This window comes from Heterodontus francisci, chromosome 39 (assembly GCF_036365525.1).
Source record: "Heterodontus francisci isolate sHetFra1 chromosome 39, sHetFra1.hap1, whole genome shotgun sequence".
Lineage (NCBI taxonomy): Eukaryota > Metazoa > Chordata > Chondrichthyes > Heterodontiformes > Heterodontidae > Heterodontus > Heterodontus francisci.
Window position 1 is genome coordinate 40,447,300 of NC_090409.1, and position 15,685 is coordinate 40,462,984.

At 45.8% G+C, this 15,685-nt stretch overlaps 1 protein-coding gene across 1 annotated transcript in view; it reads right to left on the reverse strand.

The window, feature by feature from the left end:
- LOC137352894 (uncharacterized) overlaps positions 1 to 15,685 on the reverse strand; it is a 75,690-nt gene that overhangs the window by 14,390 nt on the left and 45,615 nt on the right. Inside the window, 6 exon segments of the mRNA XM_068018741.1 lie at positions 1,270 to 1,551; positions 2,667 to 2,948; positions 4,960 to 5,253; positions 5,655 to 6,020; positions 11,526 to 11,579; positions 12,169 to 12,390. Of these exon segments, the coding sequence (XP_067874842.1) occupies positions 1,270 to 1,551; positions 2,667 to 2,948; positions 4,960 to 5,253; positions 5,655 to 6,020; positions 11,526 to 11,579; positions 12,169 to 12,390 (1,500 nt within the window).

The following is a 15,685-nucleotide window of genomic DNA, read 5'->3' on the forward strand; positions in this document are numbered from 1 at the left end:
TGTCTGTCTGTGTGTGTGTGTGTGAGTGTGTGTGTGAGTGTGTGTGTGTGTCTGTGTGTGTGTGTGAGTGAGTGTGTTTCTGTTTGTGTGTGAGTGTGTGTGTGTGTCTGTGTGTGTGTGTGAGTGAGTGTGTTTCTGTTTGTGTGTGAGTGTCTGTGAATGCGTGTGTGTTTGTGTGTGTGTGTGTATGTGTGTGTTTGTGTGTGTATGTGTGTGTGTATGTGTGTCTGTGAATGCGTGTGTGTGTATGCGTGTGTGTCTGTGTGTGTGTCTGTGTGTGTCTGTGTGTGTCTGTGTCTCTGAGTGTCTGTGCGTGTGTGTGTCTGTGTGTGTGTGTTTCTGTGTGTGTGTGTGTGTGTGTGTGTTTGAGTGAGTGTGTGTTTGTGTGTGTGTGTGTGTTTGAGTGAGTGTGTGTGTTAGTGTGTGTGTGTGTGTCTGTGAATGCGTGTGTGTGTGTGTGTCTGTGTGTGTGTGTGATTGTGTGTGTGTGTATGCGTGTGTGTCTGTGTCTTTGCGTGTCTGTGTCTCTATGTGTCTGTGTCTCTGTGTGTCTGTGCGTGTGTGAGTGTCTGTGTGTGTGCTTGCCTGTGTGTGTGTCTGAGTGAGTGTGGGTCTGTGTGTGTGTGTGAGTGTAAGGTATATGTCTGTGTGTGTGTGAGTGTGTGTGTGTGTGTGTGTGTGTGTGTGAGTGTGTGTGTCTCTGTGTGTCTGTGTGATTGTGTGTGTGTGTATGCGTGTGTGTCTGTGTCTTTGCGTGTCTGTGTGTGTGCGTCTGTGTCTCTGTGTGTCTGTGTCTCTGTGTGTCTGTGCGTGTGTGAGTGTCTGAGTGAGTGTGTGTCTGTGTGTGTGTGAGTGTAAGGTATATGTCTGTGTGTGTGAGTGTCTGTGTGTGTGTGAGTGTGTGTGTGTGTGTGTGTGTGTGAGTGTGTGTGTCTCTGTGTGTCTGTGTGATTGTGTGTGTGTGTATGCGTGTGTGTCTGTGTCTTTGCGTGTCTGTGTGTGTGCGTCTGTGTCTCTGTGTGTCTGTGTCTCTGTGTGTCTGTGCGTGTGTGAGTGTCTGAGTGAGTGTGTGTCTGTGTGTGTGTGAGTGTAAGGTATATGTCTGTGTGTGTGAGTGTCTGTGTGTGTGTGAGTGTGTGTGTGTGTGTGTGTGTGTGAGTGTGTGTGTGTGTGTGAGTGTGTGTGTGTGTGTGTGTGTGTGTGTGAGTGTGTGTGTGTGTGTGTATTGTGTATTTGTCTGTGAGAGATGTGAAGTGTGTGTACACTCACGTTCCACAGTGATGGTTATGGACCCCTCCTCTGCTCCATGTACATTCTCTGCCACACACTGATAGTCTCCAGTCTCCCTGGATGTAACGTGAGGAAACTCCAACCACAGCTCGTTGTTGTAATGTGTTCTGTTCATTGTGACATTAAGATGTCGCCACGTCAGGTTGGAAGCTGGGAAACTCTCGACAGAGCAGATTATCACTGTGGAATTCCCCTCAATTATATTGATCGATGAATCTGTCATCATATCAGGAGAAGTAATTGAGAGATTCCGTGGTGCGTCTGAAAACAAATAAAAGTTATATTGTGAGCTAACACAGGAAGAGTCCATTATTTACCTCTCAGTATCTGATATCTGTAAGCATTTCAGGCATCTTTCCCCATTATAGGTTCCTATGTCAACTTTCATTATGGACACTGCCAATGTAAACTGTCACGCTGTAATTATATCCTCCCACCAGCAGAGACACCGTCCATCTAAAAGGAAAGAAAATGCCTTGAACATCCTCAGGATGTCCCCAAGGGTTTGACAGCCAATGAATTGCTTTGGAAGGATGGAGTACTCAGGGGTAAATGTACAATTGTCTCTGCAGGACGATGTGCATCGAATGCAGGGTCTTGTTGATCTGGTGTTCACAGAGATTCAGCACAGAGGCTGGAATCTAATTAACAGTCCAGTGTAGTACTGAGGGAGGTCAGGTAACTGACAGGAGTGTGTGTGTGTGAGTTTGTCTGTGTGTGTGTGTGTGTGTGTGTGTGTGAGTGTCTGTGTGTGTGTCTGTGTGTGTGTCTGTGTCTGTGTGTGTGTGAGTGAGTGTGTTTCTGTGTGTGTGTGAGTGTCTGTGAATGCGTGTGGGTTTGTGTGTGTGTGTTTCTGTGTGTGTGTGTGTGTGTGTGTCTGTGAATGCGTGTGGGTTTGTGTGTATGTGTGTGTTTGTGTGTGTATGTGTGTGTGTATATGTGTGTCTGTGACTGCGTGTGTGTGTATGCGTGTGTGTCTGTGTGTGTGTCTCTGTGTGTCTGTCTGATTGTGTGTGTGTGTATGCGTGTGTGTCTGTGTCTGTGTCTGTGCGTGTGTGTCTGTCTGTGTGTGTGAGAGTTTCTGTGTGTGTGTGGGTGTGTTTGAGTGAGTGTGTGTTTGTGTGTATGCGTGTGTGTCTGTGTCTTTGCGTGTCTGTGTGTGTGCGTCTGTGTCTCTGTGTGTCTGTGTCTCTATGTGTCTGTGTCTCTGTGTGTCTGTGCGTGTGTGAGTGTGTGTGTGTGTGTGTGTGTGTCTGTGTGTGTGTGTCTGTGTGTGTGTGTGAGTGTCTGTGTGTGTGTGTGTGTGTCTGTGTGTGTGTGTGTGTGTGTGTATTGTGTATTTGTCTGTGAGAGATGTGAAGTGTGTGTACACTCACGTTCCACAGTGATGGTTATGGACCCCTCCTCTGCTCCATGTACATTCTCTGCCACACACTGATAGTCTCCAGTGTCCCTGGATGTAACGTGAGGAAACTCCAACCACAGCTCGTTGTTGGAATGTGTTCTGTTCATTGTGACATTAAGATGTCGCCACGTCAGGTTGGAAGCTGGGAAGCTCTCGACAGAGCAGATTATCACTGTCGAATTCCCCTCAATTATATTGATCGATGAATCTGTCATCATATCAGGAGAAGTAATTGAGAGATTCCGTGGTGTGTCTGAAAACAAATAAAGATCAGTTAACTCACATTGACTGTGAAGCACTTTGAGAGACTCTGAGAATGTGAAAGGTGTGATAGCAATGTAAATTCCTTCATCATAAAGCACATAATACAGAGAGACACCACAGTGCAGTGCTGAGGGAGTGCTACACAGTCACAGGGTCAGTGCTGAGGGAGCGCTGCACTGTCAGAGGGTCAGTGCTGAGGGAGTGCTGCACTGTCAGAGGGTCAGTACTGAGGGAGTGCTACACTGTCGGAGGGTCAGTACTGAGGGAGTGCTGCACTGTCACAGGGTCAGTACTGAGGGAGTGCTACACAGTCACAGGGTCAGTACTGAGGGAGTGCTACACAGTCACAGGGTCAGTACTGAGGGAGTGCTACACAGTCACAGGGTCAGTACTGAGGGAGTGCTGCACTGTCAGAGGGTCAGTACTGAGGGAGTGCATCACAATCACAGGGTCAGTACTGAGGGAGTGCCGCACTGTCAGAGGGTCAGTACTGAGGGAGTGCCGCACTGTCACAGGGTCAGTACTGAGGGAGTGCTACACAGTCACAGGGTCAGTACTGAGGGAGTGCTGCACTGTCAGAGGGTCAGTACTGAGGGAGTGCATCACAATCACAGGGTCAGTACTGAGGGAGTGCTGCACTGTCAGAGGGTCAGTACTGAGGGAGTGCCGCACTGTCAGAGGGTCAGTACTGAGGGAGTGCTCCACTGTCAGAGGGTCAGTACTGAGGGAGTGCTCCACTGTCAGAGGGTCAGTACTGAGGGAGTGCCGCACTGTCAGAGGGTCAGTACTGAGGGAGTGCTGCACTGTCAGAGGGTCAGTACTGAGGGAGTGCTGCACTGTCGGAGAGTCAGTACTGAAGCAGTGCAACACTGTCAGAGGGTCAGTACTGAGGGAGCACTGCACTGTCAGAGGGTCAGTACTGAGGGAGTGCTGCCCTGTTGCAGGGTTAGTACTGAGGAAGTGCTACACTGTCAGAGGGTCAGTACTGAGGGAGCACTGCACTGTCAGAGGGTCAGTTCTGAGGGAGTGCTGCACTGTTGCAGGGTCAGTACTGAGGGAACACTGCAATGTCAGAGGGTCAGTACTGAGGGAGTGCTGCACTGTCAGAGGGTCAGTTCTGAGGGAGTGCTGCACTGTCAGAGGGTCAGTACTGAGGGAGTGCTGCACTGTCAGAGGGTCAGTTCTGAGGGAGTGCTGCACTGTCGGAGGGTCAGTACTGAGGAAGTGCTGCACTGTCAGAGGGTCAGTACTGAGGGAGCGCTGCACTGTCGGATGGTCAGTACTGAGGGAGTGCTGCACTGTCGGAGGGTCAGTACTGAGGGAGTGCTGCACTGTCGGAGGGTCAGTACTACGGTAGTGCTGCACTGTCGGAGGGTCAGTACTGAGGGAGTGCTGCACTGTCCGAGGGTCAGTACTGAGGGAGTGCTGCACTGTCCGAGGGTCAGTACTGAGGGATTGCTGCACTGTCTGAGGGTCAGTACTGAGGGAGTGCTGCACTGTCGGAGGGTCAGTACTGTGGGAGTGCTGCACTGTCGGAGGGTCAGTACTGAGGGAGTGCTGCACTGTCGGAGGGTCAGTACTGAGGGAGTGCTGCACTGTCAGAGGGTCAGTACTACGGGAGTGCTGCACTGTCGGAGGGTCAGTACTGAGGGAGTGCTGCACTGTTGGAGGGTCAGTACTGAGGGAGTGCTGCACAGTCAGAGGGCCAGCACTGAGGAAGTGCTGCACTGTCAGATGGTCAGTACTGAGGGAGTGCTGAGTCTCGGAGGGTCAGTACTGAGGGAGTGCTGCAGGGTGAGATGTTAAACAAAGCACCTCTCTGCACTCTCAGGTGGACAGAACTGACCCCCTGACACTATTCATAGATGAGTTCTCCCGGGTCAATATTCATCACTAAAAAATAGATGCCCTGGTCCTCACCACATGGCTGTTAGTGGGATCTTGCTGTGTACAATGTAGCCTATTACAGCTACTGTTGAATAAAGGATGTCCATACTTACATTGCACAGTTAGTGTGAGGTTCCGCTCTGATGAAACAGATGGATATGTCACTCTGCAGGTGAGAGTTTGCCCCTGGTGTTTGAGTGATGGGATCAGGGTCAGAACAGAAGTATAGGTCAGAGTGACACCATGCTGAATTACACTGTTTGAGAGTGATCCAGGTACGTCAGTGGGAGTGACCCAGGTTAAGACAGGTGCTGTTCCATTGCACGTTGTGTTGAAGGTGCAGCTTACGTCCACACTCTTTCCTGCAATAATTTCAGCAGGGAATATCGTGGGTTTATCTGTGAAATCTAACAGACAGAGAATGGATCCTTTTCGATCAATATATCGTGAAACATCAGTTCAAATAGAAATCACAGTCCCACCAGAGAAAGCACTTTTACAAGGATGATCCCAGAACTGAGAGGTTACAGTGATCAGGATAAACTTCTAAACACAATTCGAGAGATAGATGGGAGTGGGATAACCTGATAACATTGATGGACACAGTCAATACATTTAATCATTGATATTAAAGTGAGTATTAGAGGTTGCTTTCGAACTGAACTGGAAGGTATTGCCAGGTTATTGATAATCAGACACTGCGTTATAATAAGCTGTGTTTTGTGTTAATATGTAACCGCCACAGTTTGTGTTATTTCCCATTGAGTGTGGAATGTGAATTATTGAGTAATTATAACACAGCACTTACCAGAAATGTGAAGCTGGGTTACAGGATGGTAGTTGTAACTATTCTTGATGTCAAATTCTATTCTGAAATAATAAGGTCCTGCATCTTCCTGTGTGATGTCGTTTATAATCAGGGAACAGTCACCATCTTTCAGGTCTCCAGACAGCCGGGTCCGATGGCGGAACCGTGACGACACCTGATTGTGATTCTTGGAGTGAAAGACTACAGACGAGGAACTCCGAACCTCATTATTAAACCAGACTCCAACTCGCGGTTTGTTTGCCAGACTCGATGGATAACTGTAATGACATGGAATCTGTGCACAGGAACCTTCCTGCACTGTCACATCTCGTGGAGTGTGGGCTTTCCACTCTTGTGACAAGGCAGCTGGGGAGAGAAATATCAATATTTAGCACTGGATGGTCTGTAGATCCAATAGACTCGATATCCACCCTCTCCGTCACTGGTGCACATTGACTGCAGTGTGGACCATCTACAGGACACACAAGGAACTCACCGAGGTTACACAACAGATGGAAGGGTATCCTGGACACGGGAGTGGACAAGTTCATTCTACATTGGCTCATGGACCTCAGGCCCCTGTTGAGTGAAGCCAGTCTTCCACCCAACACAGTGTCTACAAGACGCACCAGTTGAGATACATTCTGTATTGACTTACAAGGCAGGACAATGGATTAGGATCCATCAGAACTCACACCATTATCTCCATCGTAAATCACTAAGTAGCCAAACCCTCTTGTCTGCTCTGTATCCATTTGATTGGCTAATCTAACTCAATCTAGTGAGCATGCTCATTGTCTAAGGGATTATTATTGATGTAAAACCCACATTGTTGTAGTTTGATTCCAATGCAGCATTGTAGACTGACTTGTCCCCAAGCTCAGCACTGTCTCTACTCCAGCAGACACTATGAAACACACCAGCAAAGCTCCACTAGCATGTGTTGAGAGCCAGTCTTCCACCCAACACAGTGTCTGCAAGACGCACCAGTTGAGATGCATTCTGTGTTGTGAAGTAAAATGGGAAAGGTAGCCAAACCTTGGGAGAACATAAAAACTGACTGTGAAAGTTTCTCTAGGTATGTGAAGAGGAAAAGATTAGTGAAGACAAATGCAGGTCCCTGACAGTCAGAAACAGGGGAATTTATTATGGGGAATAAAGAAATGGCTGACCAACTAAATGCATACTTTGGTTCTGTCTTCACAAAGGAGGACACAAATATCATACCAGAAATGTTGGGGAACACAGGGTTTAGTGAGAGGGATGAACTGAAAGAAATCAGTATTAGGAGAGAAAGGGTGTTGTGGAAATTGATGGGATTGAAGGCCGATAAATCCCCGGGGCCTGAGAATCTACATCCCAGAGTAATGAAGGAAGTGGCCCTAGAAATAGTGGATGCATTGGTGGTCATCTTCCAATATTCTATAGACTCTGGAACTGTTTCTACAGATTGGAGGGTCGCTAATGTAACCGCACTATTTAAAAAGGGAAGTAGAGAGAAAACAGGAACCAGTCAGACTGACGTTAGAATTGGGGAAAATTCCAGAGTCAAAGATTTTATAGCAGAGCACTTAGAGAACAGTGGTAGAATCGGACAGAGTCAGCATGGATTTACAAAAGGGAAATCATGCTTGACAAATCTACTAGAATTCTTTGAGGATGTAACTAGTAGAGTTGATGATGGGGAGCCAGTGGATGTGGTTTATTTGGACTTTTGGAAGGCTTTCGACAAAGTCCCACATAAGAGATTAGCGTGTAAAATTAAAGCGCGTGGGATTGGGGGTAGTGTATTGCGATGGATAGAAAATTGGTTGACGGGCAGGAAACAAAGAGTAGGGATAAATGGGTCTTTGTCCGAATGGCAGGCAGTGACTAGTGGGGTACCACAGGGATTGGTGCTAGGACCCCAGCTATTCACAATATATATTAATGATTTAGATGAGGGAACTAAATGTAATATCTCCAAATTTGCAGATGACACAAAACTGGGTGGGAGGGTGAGTTGTGAGGAGGATGCAGAGAGGCTTCAGGGTGATTTGGACAAGTTGATTGAGTGGGCAAATGCATGGCAGATGCAGTATAATGTAGATAAATGTGAGGTTATCCACTTTGGTAGCAAAAACAGGAAGGCAGATTATTATCTGAACGGCTATAAACTGAGAGAGGGGAAAATGCAGCGAGACCTGGGTGTTCTCGTACACCAGTCGCTGAAGGTAAGCATGCAGGTGCAACAGGCAGTAAAAAAGGCAAATGGTATGTTGGCCTTCATAGCGAGAGGATTCGAGTACAGGAGCAAGGATGTCTTGCTGCAATTATACAGGGCCTTGGTGAGGCCACACCTGGAATATTGTGTGCAGTTTTGTTCTCCTTATCTGAGGAAGGATGTTCTTGCTATAGAGGGAGTGCAGCGAAGGTTTACCAGACTGATTCCTGGGATGGCAGGACTGACGTATGAGGAGAGATTGAGTCGGTTAGGATTATATTTGCTGGAGTTCAGAAGAGTGAGGGGGGATCTCATAGAAACCTATAAAATTCAAACAGGACTTGACAGGGTAGATGCAGGAAGGATGTTCCCGATGGTGGGGGGAAGTCCAGAACCAGGGGTCATAGTCTAAGGATACGGGGTAAACCTTTCAGGACTGAGATGAAGAGAAATTTCTTCACCCAGAGAGTGGTGAGCCTGTGGAATTCACTCCCACAGAAAGCAGTTGAAGCTAAAATATTATATGTTTTCAAGAAGGAGTTAGATATAGCTCTTGGGGCAAAAGGGAACAAAGGATATGGGGGGGGGGGAAACGGGAACAGGTTACTGAGTTGGATGATCAGCCATGATCATAATGAATGGCGGAGCAGGCTCGAAGGGCCGAATGGCCTACTCCTCCTCCTATTTTCTCTGTTTCCATGTCTTACAAGGCAGGACAATGGATTAGGATCCATCAGAACTCACACCATTATCTCCAACATAAATCACTAATGAGCCAAACCCTCTTGTCTGCTCTGTATCCATTTGATTGGCTAATCTAACTCAATCTAGTGAGCATGCTCATTGTCTGAGAGATTATTATTGATCCAAAAGTAAAAGCAAGCGCAAAGGTAAATCAGAACGGTAGCCAAACCATGGCTTACAAGGGAAATTAGAGATAGCATTAGATTCAAGGAAGAAGCATATAAAGATCACAGCTCCAGGGACCCGGGTTCGATTCCGGGTACTGCCTGTGTGGAGTTTGCAAGTTCTCCCTGTGTCTGCGTGGGTTTTCTCCGGGTGCTCCGGTTTCCTCCCACTACCACAAGACTTGAAGGTTGATAGGTTAATTGGCCATTATAAATTGCCCCAAGTATAGGTAGGTGGTAGGGAAATATAGGGACAGGTGGGGATGTTTGGTAGGAATATGGGATTAGTGTAGGATTAGTATAAATGGGTGGTTTATGGTCTGCACAGACTCGGTGGGCCGAAGGGCCTGTTTCAGTGCTGTATCTCTAAATAAAAAAAATAAAACAAATAAAAAATTAACAAATAAATAAATTTTCCAGGAAAATCAACAGAACTGAGGATTGGGAGCAGTTTCGAATTCAGCAAAGGATCGCCAAGGGTACAAGAGCAAGCTTGAGGGGAACATAAAAACTGACTGTGAAAGTTTCTCTAGGTATGTGAAGAGGAAAAGATTAGTGAAGACAAATGCAGGTCCCTTACAGTCAGAAAAGGGGAATTTATTATGGGGAATAAAGAAATGGCTGACCAACTAAATGCATACTTTGGTTCTGTCTTCACAAAGGAGGACACAAATATCATACCAGAAATGTTGGGGAACACAGGGTTTAGTGAGAGAGAGGAACTGAAGGAAATCAGTATTAGTTAGAGAAATGGTGTTGGGAAAATTGATGGGATTGAAGGCCGATAAATCCCCAGGGCCTGATGGTATGCATCCCAGAGTACTTAAGGAAGTGGCCCTAGAAATAGTGGATGCATTGCTGGTCATCTTCCAAGTTTCTATAGACTCTGGAACAGTTCCTACAGATTGGAGGGTAGCTAATGTAACCCCACTATTTAAAAAGGGAGATAGAGAGAATTATAGACCGGTCAGCCTGACGTCGGTAGTGGGGAAAATTCTAGAGTCCATTATCAAAGATTTTATTGCAGAACACTTAGAGGAACAGTGGTAGAATCAGACAGAGTCAGCATGGATTTACGAAAGGGAAATCATGCTTGACAAATCTACGAGAATTCTTCGAGGATGTAACGAGTAGAGTTGATGAGGGGGAGCCAGTGGATGTGGTTTATTTGGACTTTCAGAAGGCTTTTGACAAAGTCTCACATAAGAGATTAGCGTGTAAAATTAAAGCGCGTGGGATTGGAGGTAGTGTATTGCGATGGATAGAAAATTGGTTGGCAAACAGGAAACAAAGAGTAGGAATAAATGGGTCTTTGTCCGAATGGCAGGCAGTGACTAGTGGGGTACCGCAGGGATCGGTGCTAGGACCCCAGCTATTCACAATATATATTAATGATTTCGATGAGGGAACTAAATGTAATATCTCCAAATTTTCAGATGACACAAAACTGGGTGGGAGGGTGAGTTGTGAGGAGGATGCAGAGAGGCTTCAGGGTGATTTGGACAAGTTGAGTGAGTGGGCTAATGCATGGCAGAAGCAGTATAATGTGGATAAATGTGAGGTTATCCACTTTGGTAGCAAAAACTGGAGTTCAGAAGAGTGAGGGGGGGATCTCATAGAAACCTATAAAATTCTAACAGGACTTGACAGGGTAGATACAGGAAGGATGTTCCCGATGGTGGGGGAGTCCAGAACCAGGGGTCATAGTCAATGGATACGGGGTAAACCTTTCAGCACTGAGATGAGGTGAAATTTCTTCACCCAGAGAGTGGTGGAGCCTGTGGAATTCACTACCACAGAAAGCAGTTGAGGCCAAAACATTGTATGTTTTCAAGAAGGAGTTTGATATAGCTCTTGGGGCAAAAGGGATCAAAGGATATGGGGGTTAAGAGGGAACAGGTTACTGAGTTGGATGATCAGCCATGATCGTAATGAATGGCGGAGCAGGCTCGAAGGGCCGAATGGCCGACTCCTGCTCCCATTTTCTCTGTTTCTTTGTAAAACCCACATTGTTGTAGTTTGATTCCGATGCAGCATTGTAGACTGACTTGTCCCCAAGCTCAGCACTGTCTCTACTCCAGCAGACACTATGAAACACACCAGCAAAGCTCCACTCGCCTGAGCTCTGCATGTGTCGGAGGTGCCGCTGTGTTGGGTTCATGACTTTCACAGATGATCTCACTGCGTTCTGGTTAACACCTAACTGGACCCCAAGCTAAACGCTGACACCAAACACTTCTAGTTCCGTGTCCTTCTAAATGTACATGACTTCAGCAGCAAACTGAAGAGTTGTTTATAAGGAAATTAAGTCATTGAATAGTGGGAGATAAATAAATAAATTTATAATTTTAATAATAAATAAATTTTAAAGAAATAAATCCCCCAGTATTTATCCTCGCTTCTCGACTAAACCCATCACCCCACCTGTTGCTCACTGACCTACATTGGCTCCCGGTCCAACGCCTCAAATGAAAGATTCTCATCCTCGTTTTCCAATCCCTCTGTGGCCCCTCTCCACTCCCGATCTCTGTAACATCCTCCAGCCCTGCAACCCTCCGGCATCTCTGCACTCCTCCAATCCTGTTTCCGGAATGGGAGCACAGTGTATATCAGCGAGCACAGGGGCGATGGGTGAACGGGACTTGGTGCCAGTTACTGCACTGGGTCACTGCTGAATTGGTTCCCAATCAGAGCTCAGTAAGAATGATCTTTTACAAAGACTATTCACCATGAATATGTCCGAACTGACGATGATATTACCTTGGAGAAGAGACAGGAGGAAGTAAGATTTCCCGATCATTGTCCGTTCCCAGAGATTTCATCAGCTTCTCACTCTGAAAGAGAAAGGAGTTAATGAGACCTCACCTCTTGTCTGACAGCTCTCAAGAGATCAAAACTGCTTTTAGACAATGTCTTCACCGACTAATTTGATTCTCTGTGGGTGACGGGTGCTCTACAGAGAGTTACAAGGCTTTAAGAAAGTAAAACAATGAACAACTTGCATTTCTATAGCACTCCCTCAGTCCTGGCACTGGGAGCCTGGATTAGTGGCTCAAATTCATGTCTCTGTCCTTTCCTCCTCCCTTGAATTAGAGAGATATCTCGTTCTGATGAAAGGTCACAGACCTGAAACATTAACTCTGTTTTTGTCTCCAAGATGCTGCCAGACCTGCTGAGTATTTCCAACACTTTCTGGGATATTTTCAGATTTCCAGCATCCACAGAACTTTGCTTTTATATTAAGAGTTTCTGTCCGACAGACTTGAGCCCTGTGCTCAGATCTCAATAACATGTAGAAATCTTTCAAAGGCGTCAATCATTGGAATGTGTCTTTATAAAGTCACAACACCAACAAAGGTCGATGTTGGTTGTGGAAGTGAATTCCAATCGTTGTGTTACTTACCCGTGGCCTGTCTGACTGCTCGCCTGGGGAGTAAGTGCCGACACACTGTGTTCAGGCTGAATGGACTCTTCCTGTGCTGTTCTGTGTATTTAGTTAGAAAGGGCTGATGTTTCACTGTGAAATCAGGAAGTGGGGAAACAGTGAGAAAATTCCCCGTTATAAGTAAACTGTTGATCTGTTGAAGCTGATTTTGGTGATGATATTTCTGCACAAGCTGAGCAGCTGTTAACATGGAGATAGCACAAAGACTCAGTGGATTCAACACCCTCTCCCTCACCTCTGAGTCAGAAAATCTAAAGATCGAAGGCCCATCCCAGACACGCGGGCCCCAAAATGCAGGATATGACCACATGCAGGTGGTCTTGCATAGCCAGGGTGGGATTGATGAGGCTCTGAAACCTAATCGGATGAACCAATTCGAAACGTGACCTTATATGTTGAGGGACCGGGGTCGGAAAGGGATATATCGCCCCTACTCGCTGCAGCCGGGAAGTGTGACTGGTTCAATCACAGGAAGCCGTGTGGAAGAATTTGTTCAGCTGCCCTGACCATCGAGGAGTGAGTTTGCGTCCGCGGGTCTGCTAAGTAACTGCTGTTGTCGGTGATACACTATTGTTTGGTGAGTTCATAAAAGTGTTCCGCTTAAAGTGGAAATTGTGTCCAAAGTCTGATTCGTGTGATTGGTGCTCAGATCGGGGTCATGACCTCAGAGGGAAGTGAGACCACTTGTTTAAGAGTCTTATAGTTCTGGTAACCAGGGTCAGGGACCCCGAAAGGTAAAGAAATGGCAATTCGGACTTTGGCTGGTCTTGTCACGAAATGTGTGGCAGGGAAATTGCCTCTAAAACAGAGGAGGGTACAGGTCACCCTGCTGGAGGGTGGGTGGGGAGGGGGGAGGGTGGGGGGGTGAACCAGTATACGGGGCTGAACAGTGGACAGAGCGGTCCACTTGTAGGCGAACCTTGGAAACAACAGTGTGGCTGATAGCACATCAGCATCAATATAGGATCGATGAGGCCAAGACAGTCGCAGTTTGTCAGCAGCGTGATGAGAGAGAGATAGGAAGCTTAGTGGTTGTGAGAAGGTTATGAAGGGGTTAATAACACAGGTAGAGGGAGAGGGAGTGCCGGAACTCCCCCAGAATAAGGAGGAATAGGGGGTCAGGGAGTTTCTGTAAAAAGAAAGCTAAAATCAACTCAAGGATAGAGGAGTCAAAACTGCTTATGTCATTTATTCGTCTTGCTTGCTTCTGCTCGAGTTCTGACTGAAGGAACATCTGGAATAGAGTAGGCCATTCAGCCCATCGAGCCTGCCCCGTCATTCTACAAGATCATGGCTGATCTTCCACCTCAATGATTTTTTTTTCCCCCCCACACTATCCTCATCTCCCCTTATATCCCCACTTCAAGTTGTCGAGACAAAAGTTGTGGGACTGGAGAATGCAAAGGAAGCTTCCGGCAATGTGTGTGAGTTTTAATGTGTTCTTTGGCACTTTGAGTTGTCAAGAGGATTTTTTTTTTTGCATTAAAACTTAGGAATCTGTATTTTTTAAGAAACTAGAAAAGGATGTCAGTGGACATTGAGACACCTGCAAATAGTTGGACTTTACGGATGTTTTGATAGGAAGTTCAATGAAAGCTGAACTGGTAAACAAGGACTGGAATGCAGGTAATTTCACGGAAACCAGCAGGGGGTTGACCTCAGAGCTACTCTCCGTTATGACAAGAGAGAATCTATGACTTGTTTATGGAGGCTTTTGTTTTCAGTTTCGAGCTTTAAAAAAGCCAGTGGGTTTGGACAAAAAAAGCAGGCATTTGATTTTGACCTGCCTGGAGATCAGAAGAAGACCCAGAAAAAGTATTTACCTCTCTGTAAAGGAATCCCTCATCTCTTGAGAAGAACCCCTGTATTTCAAATGTGGCAGATTGCTACTGCCTCATGTCTCTGAAGATTCCCTGCATCAAGTGTTGAAAGAAGCCTTTTACTCCTATGCTGCTGCAGTACAACCTAAAAAGATCCTGGTTGCTGCACACCTGATAGAAGACCTATGTGAAGCCTTCTACTGTTGAAGTTCTTTGAATGCCTACCCATCACAGACTGTTCATCAACCTCGCCTGGAAAGTCTTCGAGTGGCGTCCAACTATTTGACTTTGGGACGCCTCACCAAACTGAAGAACCTACTTCCAGTTCATGACAGACTAAGCTTTTATTATTCCTTTCATTCCTATGAAACAGCTGTAAACCGAAATCCTTTTTCTCCCCCACCCCCACCCCCAGTTAACCGGTTTTCGGATGTATGTGCGTGTGCACCAGGGCTCGGAAAATTAAGCAGCTTTAATATCTCAATTCGTATATAGATTTACTTTGTTATTGGTTAAGACTTGGTTTTATAATTATACAGTTAATTTTGTTGTTTGTTAAAGAAACCGGGTTGTGTGCCTTATTCTGGGGACAAATAGTGTAATCTAGTTGGCTGAATCGGTAAGTGGGAAAATTTATTGATATGCTGTGAGCTGTGGAGAAGCGGGACTGAATTAACAGTGCATTCCTCCCACCTTGGTCATAATAGGGGTAATATATTAGCATGGATGGAAGTTTGGCTAACTAACAGGAAACAGAGAGTCGGGAGAAATGGATCATTTTCAGTGCGGGAACTGTAACTAGTGAAGTGCGACAGGGATCAGTGTTGGAGATGCAACTATCAAACATTCACATTAATGACGTGGATGACGGGACCGAGTGTATTGTAGCCAAATTTACAGAGGTTACAAAGATCGGTAGGAAAGCACGTTGTGAGGAGGATACAAAGAGAGAGGAAAGGGATATAGATCGGTTAAGTGAGTGGGGCAAAAATTGTGGCCGACGGAGTATAATGTGGGAAAGTGTGAGGTTGTCCACTTGGGCAGGAAGAATAGAAAAGCAGATTATTATTTAAATGGGGAGAGACTGTACAGTTTTGGTCACCTTATTTAAGGAGGGATTTATTTACATTGGAGGCAGTTCAGAGAAGGTTCACTAGGCTGATTCCTGGGATGGAGAGGTTTATCATATGAGGAAAAGTTGAGCAGGGAACTACTACAACAGTCAAACTGTTGAACCCCTACTTTTGGAAGGACCTTTTTTCATCGGACCTCGGAAGACTGCAAGTGAACTTTGACTGCGTTGTATTGGAAGACGTAATCGGGAACATAATTTGAAAAGACTTAATCTTTTTCTATTTTTTCAGTCAACTGATTGAAAACCGAGTATATATGCGAATTCAGGAGATAGATTTTTATGTAAGAAGTTATAAAGTCTTTAGATATTGGTTTATCTTAGTAGTGTTTAAGATTTGAGTTTTTTTGAATAAATAGTTAATTTGTTGATATCTAAAGATATCTGGTTTAATTTACTTCCTTCGGGGGTTACTAGCTTGTTCAATTTGGTGTTTTTTTTTTGATTTAGAAAGCTTAAAGAATTATGCTGCAACCTGTGGAGTGACGGGACTGAATTGACAGTGTATTGCTCCCACTGTGAT